Raw genomic sequence first — 21,067 nt, forward strand, 5'->3', positions numbered from 1 at the left:
TAGGCTCTGTGGTTTAACCCACAGCGCCACCCGTGTCCTTAGGGTACTGATAAAGTGGGATATCAAATCCAAACTACTCCTCTTCTTCTCCTTCAACCAGAGTATCCTGGCTCCTGGCTCCACTCCAAGGATGCTCCAGATGTTAATTTCCAAGACAACCGCATCTGGGATGCAGATCTTCCCGATTGGCTGCGCCACCTGCCCGTAACGTCCACGGCCCTATCAGCGCTCGTACGAAAGGGCGGGGCCTCGCGTCTTACCCGCCGCTTGCTAAACCTCGTCCCGCCCTTCCCGCTGCCCCATTGGTCGAGAGAGAGCGGGGCGGGGCTTTCGACGCGGGGCGTCCGCAGAAGCCGCCCGCTGATTGGCTGCCGTGAGTTTGAGCCGTTTCTGAGGGGAAGGATAAAGGCGGAGTCCGCGGAAAGCGGCCGAAGGGGATGAGCTTGGAGCGCTTAGTGAAGAGGACGCTTCTGTGCGGGCTGCTGGCGACGCGGGGCCTGACCAGGACAATGGTGAGTTTCGGAGAAAGGCTTGGTCGCGCTAGGCCCGGCTAGGCCTCTCAGCCCGGCCCGCTCTAGCCGCCCCTGGGTTCTCGGTGGTCATACCATAGACGTGGGGGGCTAGAGCGTCGCCCTCTTGGAGGACCTAACAAATCCTTGGACCATTGTTTTCTTGGCTCTTCTTTTTCTTCCCCCCATAATCCCTTTGGGTCCATGGTCTGCCTCTCCCATGAAATGGAGTGTTAAGCTGATTTCCTTCCTAAATTCTTTTTCTAGTGTTGCAATAATTCCCATAATCCTTGGGGCAGTTTCTTTCGTGTGTGTGTGTGTGTATGTATATATATATATGTATATATGCGTGTGTGTGTGTGTGTGTGTTGTCAGAAGACATCTGAAGGCAGCCCTGTTCAGGGAAGTTTTTAATCTGTGATATTTTAGTGTGTTTTTGGTTTCTATGGAAGCCGCCCAGAGTGGCTGGGAAACCCAGCCAGATGGGCGGGGTACAAATAATAAATTATTATTATTATTATATATATGCATTTGTGTGTGTATATATATATGTGTGTGTGTGTGTGTGTCTATATATATATGTGTGTGTGTGTCTATATATATATATATGTATGTGTGTGTCTATATATGTGTGTGTGTGTCTATATATATATATGTATGTGTGTGTCTATATATATGTGTGTGTGTGTCTATATATATATATGTATGTGTGTGTCTATATATATGTGTGTGTATGTCTATATATATATGTATGTGTGTGTCTATATATATGTGTGTGTGTGTGTGTGTGTGTATATATGTATGTGTGTTTGTGTGTCTATATATGTGTGTGTGTGTGTGTGTGTGTGTCTATATATGTGTGTGTGTGTCTATATATATGTGTGTGTGTCTATATATATATATATATGTGTGTGTCTATATATATATGTGTGTGTGTCTATATATATATATATATATGTGTGTGTGTGTGTGTCTATATATATATGTGTGTGTGTGTGTCTATATATATATATATATGTGTGTGTGTGTGTGTGGGTCTATATATATATGTGTGTGTGTGTGTCTGTGTGTGTGTGTATACATGTGTGTGTGTCTATATAATGTGTGTGTGTGTGTAGTGTGTGTATGCATATACACATACACATATATAGCCTTTTGTCTCCCAGGGTGTATTGGAAAAGGGGTCTTGGTGTGTTAGCAGCTGTGGAGGGTGGCTGCCAGTTCCCAGAAATGCTACGGTGTCCTATAAATGCATTTAAAGATAAGCAAGTGGGGAGGCCTGCTGCCGCAGTAACGAAACTCTTTTCGCCCTGTTGTGAAACAGCCAACACTTTCCGTTATTCTCTGGGTCTTGGATCATTATGTTCCCTAACATGCTTGCAATATATTCGCCACACGTTTATTGCAAAGAGTTAAGGGTGCTGCTGTATGTGATACTGCCTCCGCTCCCTGTTTCATCCTCGCAACAGGCCTGCGAGGCAAGTTAAAGGGGTATTGGCCGGCCAGTGAGCTTCCTGAGTGGAAGGATTCGAACTCAAGCCCTTCCAGGTCCTGGCCCAATGCTAATCACTGGTTTTGTGGGGTTGGCTGGCTCGCTTTGGGTCACTCTGCTACCTTTTGCGATGTGACCCGATGTCTTGCTGTTCTCTGGCTACTTCCAGAACACGGTGGGTGGAATTCAGGGACGTTCTACTCAAAAGTGGACCCATGAAAATGAGTAGACCTAAATTAGCCGTGTCATTTAATATCGGGTGGGTCTGCTTGGAGTTTGCTTCTTTCCTCCCCTACCTGATTCTGTGGGGCAACCGGTTCCTCCTGTTTCTCTCTGGGGTCCGTCGCTGTGGTGGGCTTTGGAGCCTAAAAGCACACAACCTGGTTTCATAATTTTGTGCTAGAAACTCCCTCCTGCCTCTTGCACCTGTGTAGCGCCTAATTCTCTGCACCAGTCATTCCCTGAGCAATTGCCTACACCTGTCCCAGTGTAGGCAATTAACTGCAATTAGTTGCTGCCTCAAAAGTAATCAAAAGCAAAGCAACTTTCACCCGAGGCTTTTCCATCTTGAATGCGTGTTCTCTGTAAGACCTGGGGCAACGTATAAAGATGTTTTTTATTAATGCAGTGGGAACATCTCTGGCCAAGCTTATAATTTTATTTATAAGTAAGCTTTTCCCCCTAATTCAGGTGTGCTTATCGGCTCCCTTCTGCTTTGGGGAGGAGGGAGTAAAATACCCACCCAGTACAGTATCGCCAAGTCAGTATTCACCTCCTGTTCCACACTTGGGATTTAGAGGCTCGGGCATCTGAAAGTCCCCTTGAAAACCTTGTTTTACCATGATAGCTGCTCAGATTACCTATTGTCCGTGTATTCTTTCCAGTCTTAAAAGCCATCGCCATTAGAAAGCGATCCTATTTTGTAGCCGTGAGTACTACAAGTTCACCGCACATAGGACAAAGTGTTTTCCTGTCCGAAAGTCGCTGCCAACTTACTTTACCTGCCTGGAAGAAATGCCTTTTTTCCCCCAAGCGAAGGGATGCCATTTTTAATCATGGGCAAATGCCGTTCCTGTCTCTCCACTTTCCAAGACGCTGGTTCCTAGCAAGCACGTTTTAATCACAGCGCTGTTTTGGCTGGTGATTAACCCAGTTTGCGTTGCGAAACATTCCTTAATCTGGGAGCAGGGCAGCGTTGGCACTCAGCCGACTTCCCTGGTTTCTGCTTCACGTGACTATTCTCAAGAAACAAAAGTCCAGGGCCTTGAAGTGCTCTTGGAAGCCAAAGTTCGTGGCGGCAGCTGCTTTCATCTGCAATGCAGTCTTAAGAACTGAGAAGTCGGTGGAAACTTCCACCTTTGAGACCGGTTCTGCTATCTTTGTTATGAGTCAGAGGGCTGTTTTTTTTAATTTATTTACTGCTGTTCATTTGCAAGATCCTTTGGGATCCTGATTAAGCCTGGTTATAAAAGGCAACCAAAGTGGCCGCTCTAAATTCCTTCCTGATCTTTCCTCTGTGTGTAATCTTATTGCCTAATGGAGCCTTTTGTGTAACAGGGATTGGGGATGGGAGGAGAGAGAGAGAGAGAGAAGGCAAAGGCCTTGAACCACCCACATGCATTGTCCTCGATCACATGAGCATCAGGGGAGGATTGAAAGACAAGAATTTTTAGAGGTCAGCATCAACAAAGGGACAGGGAGAGCGTTGGTTTGTTTGGGACTCCTGGTTGTAAACCAGAGCTGTTTGAAATGCAGGGCACATCAGAACACGCTCAGATTATTTTTCCACCCAATAATTTCTGCACTGCACTGACTTGGCAGTGGCACTCCAGAGTACAGTGGTGCCTCGCAAGACGAAAATCATTCGTTCCACGAGTTGCTTCGTCTTGCGATTTTTTTTGTCTTGCGGAGCGCGGATTCCCCGGGTATTAACGGTTTTACGAAAAACGAAGCAAACCCACAAGACGTTTTTGTCTTGCGAAGCAAGCCCATAGGGAAATTCGTCTTGCAAAGCACCTCGAAAAACGGAAAACTCTTTCGTCTAGCGAGTTTTTCGTCTTGCGAGGCATTCGTCTTGCGGGGCACCACTGTAGTCTCAGAAGGGTCTACCCACACCCTCTGTTACCTGTTATCCTTTTAACTGGGGGATGCCAGGGATTGCGCTTGCGCAGAAATACTAATGGTAAAGGTAAAGGAACCCCTGACTGTTAGGTCCAGTCGTGGCCGACTCTGGGGTTGCGGTGCTCATCTCGCTTTACTGGCCGAGGGGGCCGGCGTACAGCTTCCGGGTCATGTGGCCAGCAGGACTAAGCCGCTTCTGGCAAACCAGAGCAGCGCATGGAAACACCGTTTACCTTCCCGTCGGAGTGGTACCTATTTATCTACTTGCACTTTTGCGTGCTTTTGAACTGCTAGGTTGGCAGGAGCAGGGACTGAACAACGGGAGCTCACCCCGTCACGGGGATTCAAACCGCTGACCTTCTGATCGGCAAGCCCTAGGCTCAGTGGTTTAGACCTCAGCGCCACCTGTGCCCCAATAATACTAATAATAAGGTTTTAAAAAAGGTAAAGGACCGCTGGACGGTCAAGTCCAGTCGAAGGAGACTGTGGGGTTGCGGCGCTCTTCTTGCTTTCAGGCCAAGGGAGCCGGTGTTTGTCCCCAGACAGCTTTCCGGGTCATGTGGCCAGCAGGACTAAACCGCATCTGGTGTAAAGGGACACCGTGACGGAAACCAGAGCGCACGGAAACACCATGGAGCGTCTCTACCTCCATGGTTCTTCCTGGCACTGAGGTCCAGCACCGAGGGCCTTCCCTCGCTGCGAGAAGCCAGGTTACAGGGAACCAGGCAGAGGGCCTTCTCGGTGGTGGCGCCCGCCCTGTGGAACGCCCTCCCACCAGATGTCAAAGAAAAAACAACTACCAGACTTTTAGAAGACATCTGAAGGTAGCCCTGTTTAGGGAAGCTTTTAATGTGTGACAGACTATTGTATTTACATATTTTGTTGGAAGCCGCCGAGAGTGGCTGGGGAAACCTGAGACGTCCGGGTAAAGGGCGGTGTATAAGTTGAATAAATAATAATAATACATTGAATTAATAATTAGAATAATAATAAATGCTTGGCTGCTGTGAGAACAGGACTAGGTGACCCCCCTTTGGCCTGTTATTATTTTCCTCTGTGCGTCCAATGATGCACAATGATATAGAGTCTAGCTTCTTGGGGCTAGTGGTGGTCATCCCAGGCTATGTGATAATCGCAGTAGGTAGACCACTGATCTGGCATATTATCCATAGAGGTTCCTCTTGTCTGTCAACTGTTTTTTTAAACAGCAACGGGGAGATCTGTGGCCTGCAGAGATTGCCAGACTACAACCTTCCCCCCCCCCCATGCTGCTTGGGTGACAGATTCCCGCCCCCTCCTTGAGATAACCTGGGTAGGGGAGGGAAAGGATAGGGGCTTTGGATCCAGATTAATTTAATCGCACGTTAATTCCATTGAAATCCCTGACTGGTGAAAGCCCCCTTAATTGCAGTTTAGCCTCCTGGATCCGTCCCTGTGTGTTGTAACGGTTAAAGTCCAAGTTATGCCTCTTGACCCAGGTCAAGGAGAATTCTGGGAACTGTAGTTTTATTAGGGGTTCTGGGCATCAGTTGCCCCGCGAGGACAGCACGCTTGGCCGACTCCAGTTGGCAAGGAACAAGCTCTTCTGAGTTGACCCTCTTCAGAAAGCTGGAGAGGCCAGGCGGACGGAGATGTACATTGGCAATTTGAGATCCAGAGATCTCCCATGGGATGGTGTTAGATTTTGCACCAGTCGCGAAATGCGCCTGGCTAATTTCCAACGCTGAGCCCTGGCGCTGGAAGGAGAGGGAAATGGGAGATTTGCAGCCCTCGAAACACACACACACACACACGCGAGAATGCCACAAGAGCTCTTTCTGAATCAGGGTGGATTTGATTTAAATCAAGCCGATTTAAATCACTAGTCAGTAAGACTTGATTTAAATGACTTATTTACAGAAAGACTCATTCTTGCTGGTATCATCTTAATATTTACAACCAGTACAGTGGTACCTCAGGTTACAGACTCCGCTAACCCAGAAATAGTGCTTCAGGTTAAGAACTTTGCTTCAGGATGAGAACAGAAATCGTGCTCTGGCAGTGCCGCAGCAGCGGGAGGCCCCATTAGCTAAAGTGGTGCTTCAGGTTAAGAACAGTTTCAGGTTAAGAACGGACCTCCGGAATGAATTAAGTACTTAACCTGAGGTACCACTGTATTCAGAACACTGCAATCGAAAAGGAAGGCTTGAATTACAACGGGGTGGGGGGGCGCAAATCAGCAGCGCAACAGGAAACGCAGGGGACGCGAAATGGAGCACGTTCGGCTTCTGAAAAAACGTTTGAAAACTACTTCCGGTTTTGCAGCGTCTGGGTTCCAAGTTGTTCGTGAACCGAGCTGTTTGAAAACCGAGGTGCCCCTGTACTTTTGATTTGAGGTGTGTTTCTGCCTGACCCCCCGCTTCCTGTTTCTCCCCGCTTCCAGTGTGCTCAAGAAACCGACTGGCAGTCTGCCAAATCCATCTACGATTTCCACGCCACGGACATCGATGGCGCCGACATCTCGCTCGAGCGGTACAGGTAATTGCGCGGGGTATTTTCTTCCCTCTGCATATTTGTTTGGGCCCACTCTTCCTGCCTTGAATCAAGGCAGGCATAGGCAAACTCGGCCCTCCAGATATTTTTTGGGACTACAACTCCCATCATCCCTAACTATAACAGGACCAGGGGTCAGGGACGATGGGAGTTGTAGTCCCAAAACATCTGGAGGGCCGTGTTTGGCCACCACTGACTTGGCAGAATTGTCAGGTCAGTTTCTTATTAATATTTTTCAAATTTATACATTTCATTGGTTTTACAGTCAATTTAACATTTCCAGATTTTGACACCACTTCTCCCTCTTTCTGCGGTTCCTTGAATTTATTTTTGGTGCCTTCTGCATATTCAAGCTCATCTGACTTGCTCATTGACTTACCGTATTTTTCGCTCTGTAGGACGCACTTTTCCCCCTCCAAAAATTAAGGGGAAATGTATGTGCGTCCTATGGAGTGAATTCAGGCTCCTTGGCTTCAGCGATAGCAATGCAAAGCTTCCGAAGCGCAGAGGAAGCGCTCCCTCCATGCTTCGGAGGCTTCGAGTTGCTTTTGCTGGAGCCTGGAGAGCGAGAGGGGTCGGTGCGCACCGACCCCTCTCGCTCTCCAGGCTTCAGGGATAGCCGCCGGGAGAGCAAGACTCTCCTGGCTTCAGCGAAAGGAACCTGAAGCCTCCGGAGCGCAGCGGGAACTTGCGCTGCGCTGCGAAGGCTTCAGGGATAGCCGCTGCTCTCTGGAGGCTTCGGGTTCATTTTGCTGAAGCCGGGAGAGCAAGACTCTCCTGGCTTCAGCAGAGAAGGAGACAGCAGAGAAGGGCAGTGCCCCTTCAGGCAAGCGGGAGAAGAAATGGAAGGGGCTCCGTTTCTCCTGCCGCTTCGCGGAAGGGGTGCTGAGCAGAGAGGGGGAGATTTTTTTTCCTTGTTCTACCCCTCTAAAACAAAGTGTGTCCTATGGTCGGGTGCGTCCTATAGAGCGAAAAATACGGTACCTACTGTAAATATATATACAGTGGTGCCTCGCAAGACAAAAATAATCCATTCCGCGATTCTCTTCGTCTAGCGGTTTTTTCGTCTTGCGAAGCAAGCCCATTGACGGCTTAGCGGATTAGTGCTATTAACGGCTTAGTGGCTTTTAGCGGCTTATCAGCTTAGTAGATAAGCGGCTTAGCGGCTTAGAAAAAGGGGGGGAAAGGGGGGAAGTCGAAAAAACTCGCAAGACATTTCGTCTTGCGAAGCAAGCCCATAGGGAAATTCATTTTGCGAAGCGCCTCCAAAACGGAAAACCCTTTCGTCTAGCGGGTTTTCCATCTTGCGGGGCACCACTGTACTCGCATGACGGTTGGATCAGGGCCTTCCTTCACAAACGTTTCCCTTCCGTCTCTGCAGGGGCCATGTCTGCATCGTCACCAACGTGGCCTCGAAATGAGGCAAGACGGGCGTGAACTACACTCAGTTTGTCGACCTGTACAGCAGATACGCTGAGAAAGGTTTACGCATCTTGGGGTTCCCCTGTAACCAGTTCGGCAAGCAGGTAGGGTGCCGGGAGGTCTGGCAACCGCATGGTGTGAAGTACTTTTTTTGCTCCTTTTTTTTTTGAGGAGGGGTGGGCAGACAGGCACCAGCAACAACCATTTCTCATCTCCCTTCCCCAAACTGCAGGAGCCGGGCACCAACGAGGAAATCAAAGCCTTCGCTGCAGGTTACGGTGTGAAGTTCGACATGTTCAGCAAGATCGATGTGAACGGGGATGGCGCCCACCCCCTCTGGAAGTGGATGAAGAGCCAGCCCAAAGGCCGGGGGACGCTGGGCAAGTGAGTTTCTGAACCGCGGGAGCTGGAATTATAGTATACGCTTTGGTAAATGGCCTATATGCAGAGACGATGCCCACTTCTTCTCGCACCCAGCTCCGATAACAGTGCCGGATTTACGTATAAGCCAAACAAGCTATAGCTTCGGGCCCCACTCTCTTGGGGCCCCCAAAAAAACTTAAAGGAAAAAAACCACTGGATCTACATTTCCAAAATATAAGATGAAAAAAACAAATAAAACCTACATAACAGTGTTTTGTGTTGTGTAGGCTCCTATGATGTAAGTCATGGCCCCCGCATGCTAGCCTGCTCTCTAAAATATCCCTGGTTTGCTCCTTTCTATATACAGTGGTACCTCAGGTTAAGTACTTAATTCGTTCTGGAGGTCCGTTCTTAACCTGAAACTGTTCTTAACCTGAAGCACCACTTTAGCTAATGGGGCCTCCTGCTGCCTCCGCGCCGCCGGAGCCCGATTTCTGTTCTCATCCTGAAGCAAAGTTCTTAACCCGAGGTACTATATCTGGGTTAGCGGAGTCTGTAACCTGAAGTGTATGTAACCTGAAGCATATGTAACCAGAGGTATACCACTGTATGCGGTGCCTACATTCTGCATGTGCAAATGGCTTGAGATACCTATTCGGTCCATAAATTGCCATATAGCATATATTCAACACAAAAAACAGCGACAATTTGTTATTGACAAAGGACAGCTGGACATAGAAAGCGCCCCATTACCTTCAGGAGCTTAGAACCTCATTAAACCTAAATCCGGCCCTGTTTGAGAATGCAGATGTGCTTTACTCTGGAGAACGTGGCTTAATTTGTACATGTGCGCAAAACTCTAAGGTGGGGGAATGGCTCTAAGCTTGTGTAATTTGCAGGCGTGGGGACTTCCCTTTATGCAGTGGCATCCATCCTGACCAAGGAAAGCCGCCTTAAACATCACAACTGTTAACAGAGGAGCGCCAAAACATTGGGGGTGTCTCAGGGCCTCTCCTCCCTGCTTCTTAATGGGGTATGATCCTGGCCCCCGGTCCCCAATTCTGAATCCCCTTTAAGGACGAGGTTCTGTCAGTTTTGCAAAAACCACAACCCCTGCAGAGAATCTGAGCTCTGCTTTGGGAGACCCAGGTTCCTAGACCTCATGATGGCAGGGCAAAGCCCCACGGGAGGGTGTCTTTGTGTTTTGTTTTGAAGGGTCTGCAAATATATATTGAGCGCTCTCTCGAAACCTTAACAAAAAAACTGGTACCCTTGGGGGCGGGGAGAAGAGGCTGTGAACCTTTTTGGGGTGGAGAGGTGGTTAACAGTTCCTCCCTGTGCTGTTTGTGTGAAGATTGGGGCCTGGGTGGGTATTTATTCCAGAGCTCCCCGCTGCGATCTAGCCTACCTTTGCAAAACTCCAGTTAGGACCAAGGCAAGGCATGCCGCTGATAATGATGATGATGATGATGATAATAATAATAATAATAATAATTAATAATAATAAATAATAATTTACTATTTATACCCCGCCCATCTGGCTGGGTTTTCCCAGCCACTCTGGGTGGCTCCCAACAAAATAATAAAATACAGTGGTCTGTTTAACATTAAAAGCTTCCCTAAACAGGGCTGCCTTCAGATGTCTTCTAAAAGTCTGGTAGTTGTTCTTCTCTTTGACATCTGGTGGGAGGGCGGGTGCCACCACCGAGAAGGCCCTCTGCCTGGTTCCCTGATCTCCCAGTTCGATAAAGAACCAAGTTGCAACTGTTGTGATTCCCGAACAATATCTTGACCCTTGCCCTGTGTTCTAGATTACAGGCAGCCGGTGTGGTTTTATCCAGTTATTGCCGCAGCTTCCGTCATCCCTGACAACCAGCCATTCTGGTTTGCCAGAGCTGATGGTAGTTTTTTTTTGGGGGGGGGGGGGTAATCTGAACAGCGCAACCTCAGGGGCCTTTCAGTTTGATAGACGGACCTCTTCTGGATTTCCTGTTCCGAAACTAAAGTCGTCTTGTTGTTTTTTGTCTCCCCCGTCACCTAGTGCCATCAAGTGGAACTTCAGCAAGGTGAGCTTTCAGCATTCGACTCCTGGCTCTTGAATCCCAGCTGGACTGCAGCCCTTTCCCCTTTTGGGTGCCCTCCCTCGATTGGATCGGCCTGGGCAACATCTGTGCCCCTCCAGCTCCCAGCATCCCTGGCCGGGGAAGGGGGCAAATCCAGCAACAGATCTCCCCCATCCCAGCTTTGGCAGGGAGGCAATTCTGAAGTGTATCTTAACTCCCTTTGGGGGCATCGCTGGGCCTATCAAGTCCGGCCTCCTGTTTCCAAGCCCCAAAGCGCTCCCTGGCAGCTGGTAGACTGCCCTGGCAGATGGAGGTTCGATCGCCAGCTGCTGATAGGAACTGTCCTCCGTGGAGTTGTTTAATCTGCTTTGGAGCCATTAAGCCCAGGGGTGGGAGGAACCTCAGGCCTGTGGCGGGGGGCACTAAATTACAATTACTTAATCAATGTATATAATCTCAAAAATCCCAGGGTTCATTAAGAACACATTTTATGGAGGTTATTTAATGGCTAAAGGCCTCTGAACCTCTCAGGGAGGAGGGACACTGAGAAGGGCCTCTGACAACAAGCGCGGGGTCCGGGTCAGTTTGAATGGGGAGAGGCCAGGCCTTCAGGTACAGTGGTACCTTGGTTCTCAAACGCCTTGGTACTCAAACAACTTAGAACCCAAACACTGCAAACCCAGAAGTTAAGTTTTCTGGTTTGCAAACTTTTTCTGAAAGCCAAATGTGCTCTGTTTTGAGTCTTATGCTTCCGTTTTGAGTGCCACACATCCGTTTAGACGAGTGTTGCGCTGAGGTCTGTATGTTTTTGCTATTTATTCTCAGTTTTTGCTTCACTTTTTGTGACTGTGTGCAACCCAGTTCAGCTACTGATTGGGCGACTACAGTACCTGGTTTCTTGCTTTCATTTTATGGATGGTCTCGTTAGATAGTAAAATTCATGTCCAATTGCTGTTTTAGGGGTTGGTTTTAAAAGTCTGGAACGGACTAATCCGTTTTGCGTTACTTTCTATGGGAATGCACGCCTTGGTTTTGGAACGGACTTCCGGAACGGATTAAGTTTGAGAACCAAGGTACCACTGTATAGAGGTCATGTCAGGGAACTGACATCAGAGCGAGAGGCGGAGGCAGGGCTCCAGAGCGATGCCGGAGAGGGGACCAGCAGGGGGGAAGGAATTCAGCGTAGCACCAGTGGAGGAGAGAGGGAGATGGAGGAATTGGGGACAGGGCTCCAAGACCCTTCACCAGAGACTAGTGGAGAGAGCGCTGGCACGCCCCTCCCTTCCCCTTACTTGCGCAGACGAGTTCCGCGCAGGGAACATAGGAGGAGACTTGGCGTCCAACAGCTTTTATGCTGGAAGAGGTTCAAGAAACACCCACTGACGGATTCTGCAAGTGACTAACAGGTCACGGAGGGTGAGCTCTGAGCCTAAGCATGGTTGGGATAGCAATCTAACTAAACCGAAGGCAATTTACGCACAAGTAACCCCCTTACAACCATTACTGGTCATGAGTGGGGTAAGGCAATGGTGGTCCCCAGGCCCGTCTGCCTGGCCCTCAGCACCGTGCCCATCGCTGCAGTGCCTCCATCTTGGTCCCTGGGAGAGCCAGGGTTTCTGCTGTGCTGAAAGATACCCTGGTTTCATCCCATATCGAAGCACCCTGGATTTCCTTCCCTGGTTCAAGGCACTCTTTGTTCACTAGCTGTCCTCCATTCATATTCTCTCTCATTCTCTCTCTCTCTCTCTCTCTCTCTCTCTCTCTCTTCCTCCAGTTTCTCATCAACAAAGAGGGCCAGGTGGTGAAGAGGTACAGCCCAATGGACGACCCATTTGTAAGTACCACACTCAATTTTCAGTTTTGGCTTTGCACCAGAAGATGGCATCAAGAGTGCCCTTAGTCTGCCCTGCATACAGTGGCACTGTGGTCTAAACCCCTCAGCCTCTTGGGCTTGCTGATCAGAAGGTCGGCGGTTCGAATCCCCGCAATGACGGGGTGAGCTCCCGTTGCTCGGTCCCTGCTCCTGCCCACCTAGCAGTTCGAAAGCACGTCAAAGTGCAAGTAGATAAATAAATACCGCTCCGGCGGGAAGGTAAACGGCGTTTCCGTGCGCTGCTCTGGTTCGCCAGAAGCGGCTTAGTCCTGCTGGCCACATGACCCGGAAGCTGTACGCCGGCTCCCTTGGCCAGTAAAGCGATATGAATGCCACAACCCCAGAGTCTGCCACGACTGGACCTAATGGTCAGGGGTACCTTCTTCAAGAACATTGGCAGGATTATCGTAATAACCTTGTTTCATAAGAGCAGTAGTCTAAGCTGGAGATAATCAGAGCATGCACCACTCTGGCCAGACAGTCTGTGGGCAGGAAGGGTCTCATCCTGTGTACCAGATGGAGCTGGGAGACAGCTGCCCTGGAGACAGAACTGCCCTGCGCCTCCATGGACAGCTGTGGGTCCAAAAAGGGACAATTAGAGCTCAAATCAGAAACTGGGATGACTTCTGTAATTCCAGGGCTGTCCCTGAAACATCGGGACGCTTGGAGGAGGGACTGGGTCGAAGGCGAAGATGCCACATTAGGTGTTGCTGGAAGCTACCGTATTTTTTGCTTTATAAGACTCACTTTTTCCCTCCTAAAAAGTAAGGGGAAATGTGTGTGCGGCTTATGGAGCGAATGCAGGCTGCGCAGCTATCCCAGAAGGCAGAACAGCAAGAGAGATTGCTGCTTTCACTGCACAGCAATCCCTATTATTGTTCTGGATTCTGAGATTCAGAATTTTTTTTTTCTTGTTGTCCTCTTCCAAAAACTAGGTGCGCCTTGTGGTCTGGTGTGTCTTATAGAGCGAAAAATACGGTACTTTGCAGCCACTGATCACCTTTTCTCCTCCGCCTGCAGGTGATTGAGAAGGACCTGCCCGCTTACCTGTAGGACTTAGCTGAACACGACACCGGATCACCCTGCTTTTCCTCAGCCCTGACTCTCTCCTCTGCATTCCTGCAAAGTTTGTCTGGATGATGGCTTGCCTTGAAGCCAAACCCGTTTGGTGGGGCAGGCCTGAGAAAAAGATATATATATATATTTGCAAACTCTTGCAGGGACGGGGAGGCGGTAGACTCTGGGGCCTGAGTTGCCTGCCAATGCCGTAGCAATAAAAGTGTTTTCGTCTCTCCTCCTGACGTGACTTGTGTCTGTGGAATTCTGTCTCGCTGCCTTCGGACTTTGAAGATGAGAAGAGGCGGGAGAGACGGGCTTGTTCCATCAGCTGCAGAGCAGGACCTGAGCGTCCTTGCCTTGCGGCTTTCGTTTTGGTGCAGCCCGCCACAGAGCCTAGGACTTGCTGATCAGAAGGTCAGTGGTTCAAATCCCCGTGATGGGGTGAGCTCCCGTTGCTCGGTCCCTGCTCCTGCCAACCTAGCAGTTCGAAAGCACGTCAAAGTGCAAGTAGATAAATAGGTACCGCTCCGGCGGGAAGGTAAACGGCGTTTCCATGCGCTGCTCTGGTTTGCCGGAAGCGGCTTAGTCCTGCTGGCCACATGACCCGGAAGCTGTACGCCAGCTCCCTCGGCCAATAAAGCGAGATGAGCGTCGCAACCCCAGAGTCGGCCACGACTGGACCTAATGGTCAGGGGTCCCTTTACCTTTTACAGTTCAGTAATGAATAATGTGCTAAATAACTAATTGGAGCCTGTTTGGCAGCGGGATTCATGATCTGAGAATGTGGACTCCCTTCTTCACTGGAGGTTTCTAAAGAGAGGTTGGGTAGCCCATCTGTTGCATTTCATGCTTTCACAATTTCAGGGTGTTTTACGGGTTTTTGAAACTCTAGCAAATCAAAAGCATACAAAACACCCCCTTTCATTTTCTCATGCGTGTAAAAAATTCGAGACTCGACCTCTCCGCTGAGCTGAAATGCCAACGTTTTAATCCTTCGGTAGAAAATTCCAGAATCACGAGTTAAAAGGCACATTTCCTCATCAACAAAAACGAAACAAAACAAAAACGGGTAAAGGACTTCTCCCCCTTCCTCTTCGCAGGCACCCCCCTTTTTTTTACATATATATATTTACACAATTCTGAATTAATTATAAATATCCATAGGAAAAAAAAAATACGCTGACAAAAAAGGAAGTTGGTTAGAAAGTGCCAACCAGGAAGGGGAAGAGATTTTCCATTTCAAAAATACAATCAATAGAACAAAAAAACAGCATAATAATTTAGTTTTTTTAAAAAGTAGTTGTTACATATTAAGTTTTCCTGACAAAATGGAGGGTGAAGGTACAGAGGGTTGTATCTCCTTAAAGGGAGTCTCACTGCCTTGGGAAATACAGATTTATTTACTTTTTGAAAAAAAATAATTAAACCAGCATAAAATAACCACATAACAATTCTGAGATATTCCTATTTGGGGGGAAGTAGCCCCAACTTGAGCACACCTCCAATTCTTTCCTGAGTTTTTAAGCTCCCCCCCCCCCCCGCCCAACTCCTTTCGGGAAACGAACCCTAAAAGCAGGCTGCCTGGATTCGCTTATGGCTACTAAAATCTTTAAACGGCAACGCACGATTGTGATTGGGAAACGAGAATGTGGTCTCCGCCCTCAAGGGCGATACAAATCGGGATGGAAATTCCGGAGAAAACCAAATCCCTCCTGCTGCCTGCAAAACAGCGTCTTTGCATAGTTTTTTTCTCTTTTTGCATAATTGCTTCGTTCCTCTGCTTTCTGGCCGGGGGGTGGGGGGAAATCGGGGGACACTGGAGCTGCCTTGCAAATCTTCCTATCTTTCTTTTACTTCCCCGCCCGCCCTTTCCTTCCTTCTAGATCCCCATCTTTCCTGCAAAGCTTGTGAGAGTCATGAGGATTAGAAATTTCCTTTTTAAAAAAACGACGGGGAGGGAGGGGACCGATTCTCAGAATACATGAAGTAGCAGGCGTTGCGAAACCGTGGCGATCCTCTGAGCGCTGTGGATCTGGGTGGGGGATGTCGAGAGACCCCCACCCCATGGGGGATTCCGTCTCGCCAAGAGAGGGGAGTAATTGCAGCAGCAGTATAGGAAAATTGTTGCGGAGGGAGGAGGAGAAAGAAAACTTAACGAACTATATGCCTCCAACCACAAAGGAGGAAGCCCACGGCCCATGCCAGCGCTCAAGGAACCTCCACGAGGACCAGAGCCTTGCCTAGGCATTTTCAAAAACTTTAAGCGGGTGCCGCATGTGGCAGAAAACAACTTCACCCTGATAGCATGGATTGTTACCGGGACGAGGTAGGGGGTGACTTATATATGCCTCCTTGGGAGAAGGTGAGGGGTTTTTAATTTAATAAGTGGAGGTAGGGTTGTTTCTGACGGGGGAAAAAACAAGGAGTGGGCTGTTCCAAACCACTTGCATAAATGCGAATAAACCAGGAAGGGAAAGAACTCTTCTCCAGCGACAAGGCTCCATCCCTGCACAGATCATCTGGAGCATTGAGCTGGATTATTATGGGATATAACACCTTCAAGATTCCCTGCAGACTTTTTTGGGGGGCGGGGGGGAGTTTGGAGAAACCAACTTCCCACGTTTTTCCCTACCTCCATACGGAAACGGTGGTAGTTTACGAAAAAGGAGAGAAATGTTCTCGGGGGGGGGGGGGGTAACCAGAAAAATCGCGGTTTGCAAATAAATTCCGAGCTAACCTATATTACCCTCACGTTTGGCAGCCCCTGACCTGGAACCCCACTTCCCGAAATATAAAATCCTGACAGGTGACCTCCGCCCTCGCTTGGGCCTGACGGGAACTTTCTTTGGCCTGAGCGGATCGAGCCCCCTCTTCCTCCATGAGCCGAGAGTTTAATGCTGTCCTGGCAAACCCGCCACTGCAAAAAACCGCTAACCCCTCTGTTTTTTGCACTACAATTCCCATTGGCGCCTGGCCGTGAGATGCCAGGCACTGATGGGATCTGTAGTCCAATGGATGCAGGCTGGGAGTAGGTGCTGAGCTTCAGGCACGGGAAAACAGGGAGGACCACAGAAATTCTGCCACCCACGTTCAAGCGTTTCCCTACCTCCACGTGGTCTAGAAACTTGCAAGGCAATCCCCCGCCCCCTTTTTGCTCAGAACCAGAAGCGTGCAGGGCTGTGCAGCGTCACTCGAACCCTGCACCTGTGCAAAACAACCCGCCGGAGGGGTGAAAAAACCAAGTTGGGGCCACCCGGAAAGCTTTCATCGTGGTGGGTTCGAATGGCGCGCCTCTCTGCTCTCAAGAAACTGGGTAGAACGTGGGGAGGGGAGCGAAGAATATAAAGATCCCAACTTTTCCAAACTCAGTAGTTTGCAGAGGGGCAAAGGGGGGGGGGGAGTGCAGCCAGGAAGGGGGCAGTTCGAAGAGACCTACAACCTTGCCCCCTCTCACTCCTGGTTTAGGCGCCGCTACACCTCCCACTGACCCCCCCCCAAAAAACCTCCACTTTTACGGATCTATAGAGATATATATAAAAAAATTCAGTACAGAGGTGACTGTATAATTATATATAAATAAAACTTTTCCTGTTTTCGCTCCCGCTCCGAACTCTCTGCCCTGTCATCCCTGTTTTGAAAATAAGACAGAGGAGTGGTCCGTTCCAAACCTTAAACCCTTGCCACCCCTTTCCGCACCCCCTTGGGCTGGCTGGGGGGAATAGGGGTGTCCCTGCCACGCCACGCCCGACGCTCCTTGATGGCCGCTCAGCTGCCGTCGTCCTCGTAGAACGTGGGGAAGGGTTGCCCCGGGTGGTACTGAATGACGCTCTGCCTCCCTTGGGCGCTGTCCTCGGGCCCCACATTGAGCGAGCTCAACATCTCTTCCAGGAGCTCCTTGTAGTTGATGTCCGGATCGGGCAGGGAGAAGCTGTCTGGTGGCAGTGGCGGGGCGGCGTGGGCCTGGGGGGCCGGCGAGGGTTCGTGCTGGGCAGGGGAGCCGCCCAGGGGCAGGCCTCCCGCCGCCAGGGATGCCCCGTCAAAGGGCAGGGGGAAGTTGAAATGATAAGGAGGGCCAGGGGGCTGCGGCGGTGGTGGTGGCGCCGCAGCAACCTCGGTCCAGAAGTCCGGGATCCCATCACTGGCGGGACTGTAGGTCAGGTCCAAGACTTCGTCCTGGGGCAGGAAGCTGGTGCCCGGCGTGGGCGGGCGGTCGAGGGGGAGCAGCGCGTAGGGCAGGCCGGGCGCTGCGGAGGCCGCTGCCAGCAAAGCTTGGCTCTGCTTCTGCTTAACGCTGGTGTCCATTTGCTTGAGTTCCTTCAACACCTGCTGGACGCAGTTTTCTGGGATTTTGATACCTGCGGGGGGGGAGAGGGGGGGTTAGTGGTCAGGAGGCTGGGCATCCGGGACCCCCCTTCCCCACTCACCTGGTCTAGTCCCTTTCGCTCAAGACTTAAGATCTTGTTTCATGCTCCCTCTCTCTTCCCCACCCCTTTTGTTCCTTCTCTAGATTAAGTTTTTCTTTCATCCCAGTGGATTGCACAAAAGATGCTTTGCACTGGGCGTGAGCCTTGGATAAGCATCAATAAAAATAGCTTCGTGTTTTTATCAAACGCCCTCCTGTCAGCTGCCAAGGAGATAAAGAACTACACTCTCTCACACACAAAAAAAACCAAACTATGGTTTTCCCAGTAGTGATGTATGGAAGTGAGAGCTGGACCATAAAGAAGGCTGATCGCCGAAGAATGGATGCTTTTGAATTCTGGTGCTGGAGGAGACTCTTGAGAGTCCCATGGACTGCAAGAAGATCAAACCGATCCGTTCTGAAGGAAATCAGCCCTGAGTGCTCACTGGAAGGACAGATCCTGAAGCTGAGGCTCCAAGACTTTGGCCACCTCAGGAGAAGAGAAGACTCCCTGGAAAAGACCCTGATGTTGGGAAAGATGGAGGGCGCAAGGAGAAGGGGATGACAGAGGACGAGATGGTGGGACAGTGTTCTCGAAGCTGCCAGCATGAGTTTGACCAAACTGTGGGAGGCCGCGTTTGGGTTTCTGAATATTTTGGAAGTCGAACGGACTTCCGAGGTACCATTGTATAAATGACTATCGGTCTTTGCAGAGCCAATATCCCTGGATCAAGTCCATTGGTTTCGCCCAATTAAACAAATTGTTCTCCCTGGGCTCCGAATGAACGTTCAATTGCGCCTCGCTGCGTTATCGCTTTCCTTGCCGGGTAGTGCAAAATGCAACTTTGAATAAGTGTTTATATATATATGGCAGGCTTGCTGGGCGACAGGGTTCGAGTTGATGGGGCCGAGGGCGCTGCATTCCCCCCACCCCGGCAAAGGTTGGGGAAACCGCTGATCTAAATGCCCAAACCCCCACCGTCTCCTCACCGACTTGCTTCTTCTTTTCCTTGGTCTTGAGGCGGACGATCTGCAGGTAGCTGGTGTTTGTGATGTCGGCCATGACGCTGGCGATCCTGCTCCAGACTCTCAGGAGCGCCCCGCACAGCATATGGTAATGACGCAGACGCGTCCCCTGATGGCATTCTTTCCCTTCCTGAACCACCTTGCAGTTCCGGTTCCTGAAGGGTTGTTTTTTTTAGGACGGGGAGGAAGAAGAGAAGAGGGTCAGTCATCCACATGGGAAATTGGGGAGCGGCAAAGAGTGTCGGACTACGGCCTGGGAGAGAACACGCAGCGGAATTTGCCTGCAATCGTAATAAAGCAGCGTTTCCGAGCACGATTCAAAGTGCTGGTGCGGACCTTTAAAGCCCTAAAAGCCCTGTGTCCCTGAAGGAGTGTCTCCACCCCCTTCGTCCATCCTGGACACCGAGGTCCAGCTCTGAGAGTCTTCTGGTGGTTCCCTCCCTGTGAGAAGTGAGGTTACAGGAACCAGGCAGAGGGCCTTCTCGGTGGTGGCGCCCTCCCAACAGATGTCAAGGAGATAAAGAACTGCACAACTTTTAGAAGACATCTGAAGGCAGCCCTGTACAGGGAAGTTTTCAATGTTTAATGTTTGATTTTATATAGAGTGGTACCTCGGGTTAAGTACTTAATTCATTCCAGAGGTCCGTTCTTAACCTGAAACTGTTCCTAACCTGAAGCACCACTTTAGCTAATGGGGCCTCCTGCTGCTGCCGCGCCACCGGAGCACGATTTCTGTTCTTATCGTGAAGCAAAGTTCTTAACCTGAAGCACTATTTCTGGGTTAGCAGAGTCTGTAACCTGAAGCGTATGTAACCCGAAGCGCATGTAACCTGAGGTACCACTGTATGCTGTAAGCATATATTGGCTGCGGAAACTCAGCCTGATGGGCAGGATATCAATAATAAAATTATCATTATTTTTATTTGATCACTTACAGTTTCTGGAGATCAGAGACTTTATTTACGAAACAACGATTTATGGGATGAGTAAAGATGAAAGAGACAAAAGTTCTTGTCTCATGATCAATAGGACTCTGCACCTGATGTCTAGATGATATTATTATTATTATTATTATTATTATTATTATTATTATTGGATTGTTCGCAAGGTGCCTCAGCTATAACCATGGTTTGTTTAGCATGATTAGGTGCGAACCAGGCCAAGAAGGAGCTGGCAGCAAAACCACGCTCCGGACTCGCTAGAATCATAGACTTGGGAGGGACGCCGGCTCTAACCCCCTACGATGCAGAATTCACAGCTAAGCAAGTGGGGCAGGCAGGTGGAGGCTTGGCTGAGGTTTGTGAGGCCGTTCCCCATTTTATCCGAAGGGCAGGCCTCCCTCGCAAGGGACTTACCACACGGCGTGGTTGCAGTGCTCCAATGAAAAAGCATAGCTGCTCTCCCAGTGCTCTTTGGCTTCTTCCGGCAACACCTGAGGGAAAAGCAAAGCGAGGGAGACCGTGAATCACAGAGCCATGGGCATGGGAGGCACCTCAAAGTTCATCTAGTCCAGCCCCGACTGCAGCTAGAGAAGCCCTGGCAAGGGGAAGTCCAAATTCTGTTCAAAAAAGCTGCTATGAAAAAAGAGGCCGCCACCTTTCCAAGGTGAGCTGTTCCACTGTTGAACAGCTTTCGCCCTCAGAAAGTTCTTCCTAATGTTTCAGCTGGTTCTAAGTTGCTTTGGGCTGCCCTGGGTAAGACAAGGTAAAGGTAAAGGGACTCCTGACCATTAGGTCCAGTCGCGGCTGACTCTGGGGTTGCAGCATTCATCTCGCTTTACTGGCCGAGGGAGCCGGCATTTGTCCGCAGACAATTATTCCGGGTCATGTGGCCAGCAGGACTAAGCCGCTTCTGGCGAACCAGAGCAGCGCACGGAAACGCCGTTTACCTTCCCGCCGGAGTGGTACCTATTTATCTACTTGCACTTTGACGTGCTTTTGAACTGCTAGGTTGGCAGGAGCTGGACCGAGCAACGGGAGCTCACCCCGTCATTGCGGGGATTCGAACCGCCAACCTTATGATCAGCAAGTCATAGGCTCTGTGGTTTAACACACAGCGCCACCTGTGTCAGGTAAGATAAAGCAACTAACAAATCTTAATAATAATAATAATAATAATAATAATAATAATAATTAATAATATAAAGGCGGGAACTCCTTTCTTGTCATTTGAATCCACTGGTTCAGGCCCTGCCCCCTGGGGCAA

General features: G+C 49.7%; 2 protein-coding genes across 5 annotated transcripts in view; one reads left to right on the top strand and one right to left on the bottom strand.

Annotated features, from left to right (window-relative positions):
- The first annotated feature begins 352 nt into the window (after positions 1 to 352).
- Positions 353 to 13,676, top strand: GPX4 (glutathione peroxidase 4). Its single transcript, XM_081846479.1, has 7 exons — positions 353 to 512; positions 6,545 to 6,639; positions 8,036 to 8,180; positions 8,309 to 8,460; positions 10,481 to 10,505; positions 12,277 to 12,336; positions 13,396 to 13,676. The coding sequence occupies exons 1-7, from the start codon at positions 438 to 440 to the stop codon at positions 13,426 to 13,428; spliced, it is 585 nt and encodes a 194-aa protein (XP_081702605.1). The 5' UTR covers positions 353 to 437; the 3' UTR covers positions 13,429 to 13,676.
- A 3,027-nt stretch (positions 13,677 to 16,703) lies between these two features.
- The window catches only part of SBNO2 (strawberry notch homolog 2), a 107,704-nt gene continuing 103,340 nt past the window's right edge, over positions 16,704 to 21,067 (bottom strand). For all 4 annotated transcript variants that reach the window (XM_081846029.1, XM_081846030.1, XM_081846028.1 and 1 more), the window contains 3 exons: positions 20,218 to 20,294; positions 18,827 to 19,017; positions 16,704 to 17,789 (listed from right to left, as the gene is read on the bottom strand). In XM_081846029.1, the coding sequence (XP_081702155.1) occupies positions 17,200 to 17,789; positions 18,827 to 19,017; positions 20,218 to 20,294 (858 nt within the window). In that variant the 3' untranslated portion in view covers positions 16,704 to 17,199. The remainder of the gene's footprint in view (positions 17,790 to 18,826; positions 19,018 to 20,217; positions 20,295 to 21,067) is intronic.

This window comes from Podarcis erhardii (genome assembly GCF_964252035.2).
Source record: "Podarcis erhardii genome assembly, chromosome: 18".
NCBI lineage: Eukaryota > Metazoa > Chordata > Lepidosauria > Squamata > Lacertidae > Podarcis > Podarcis erhardii.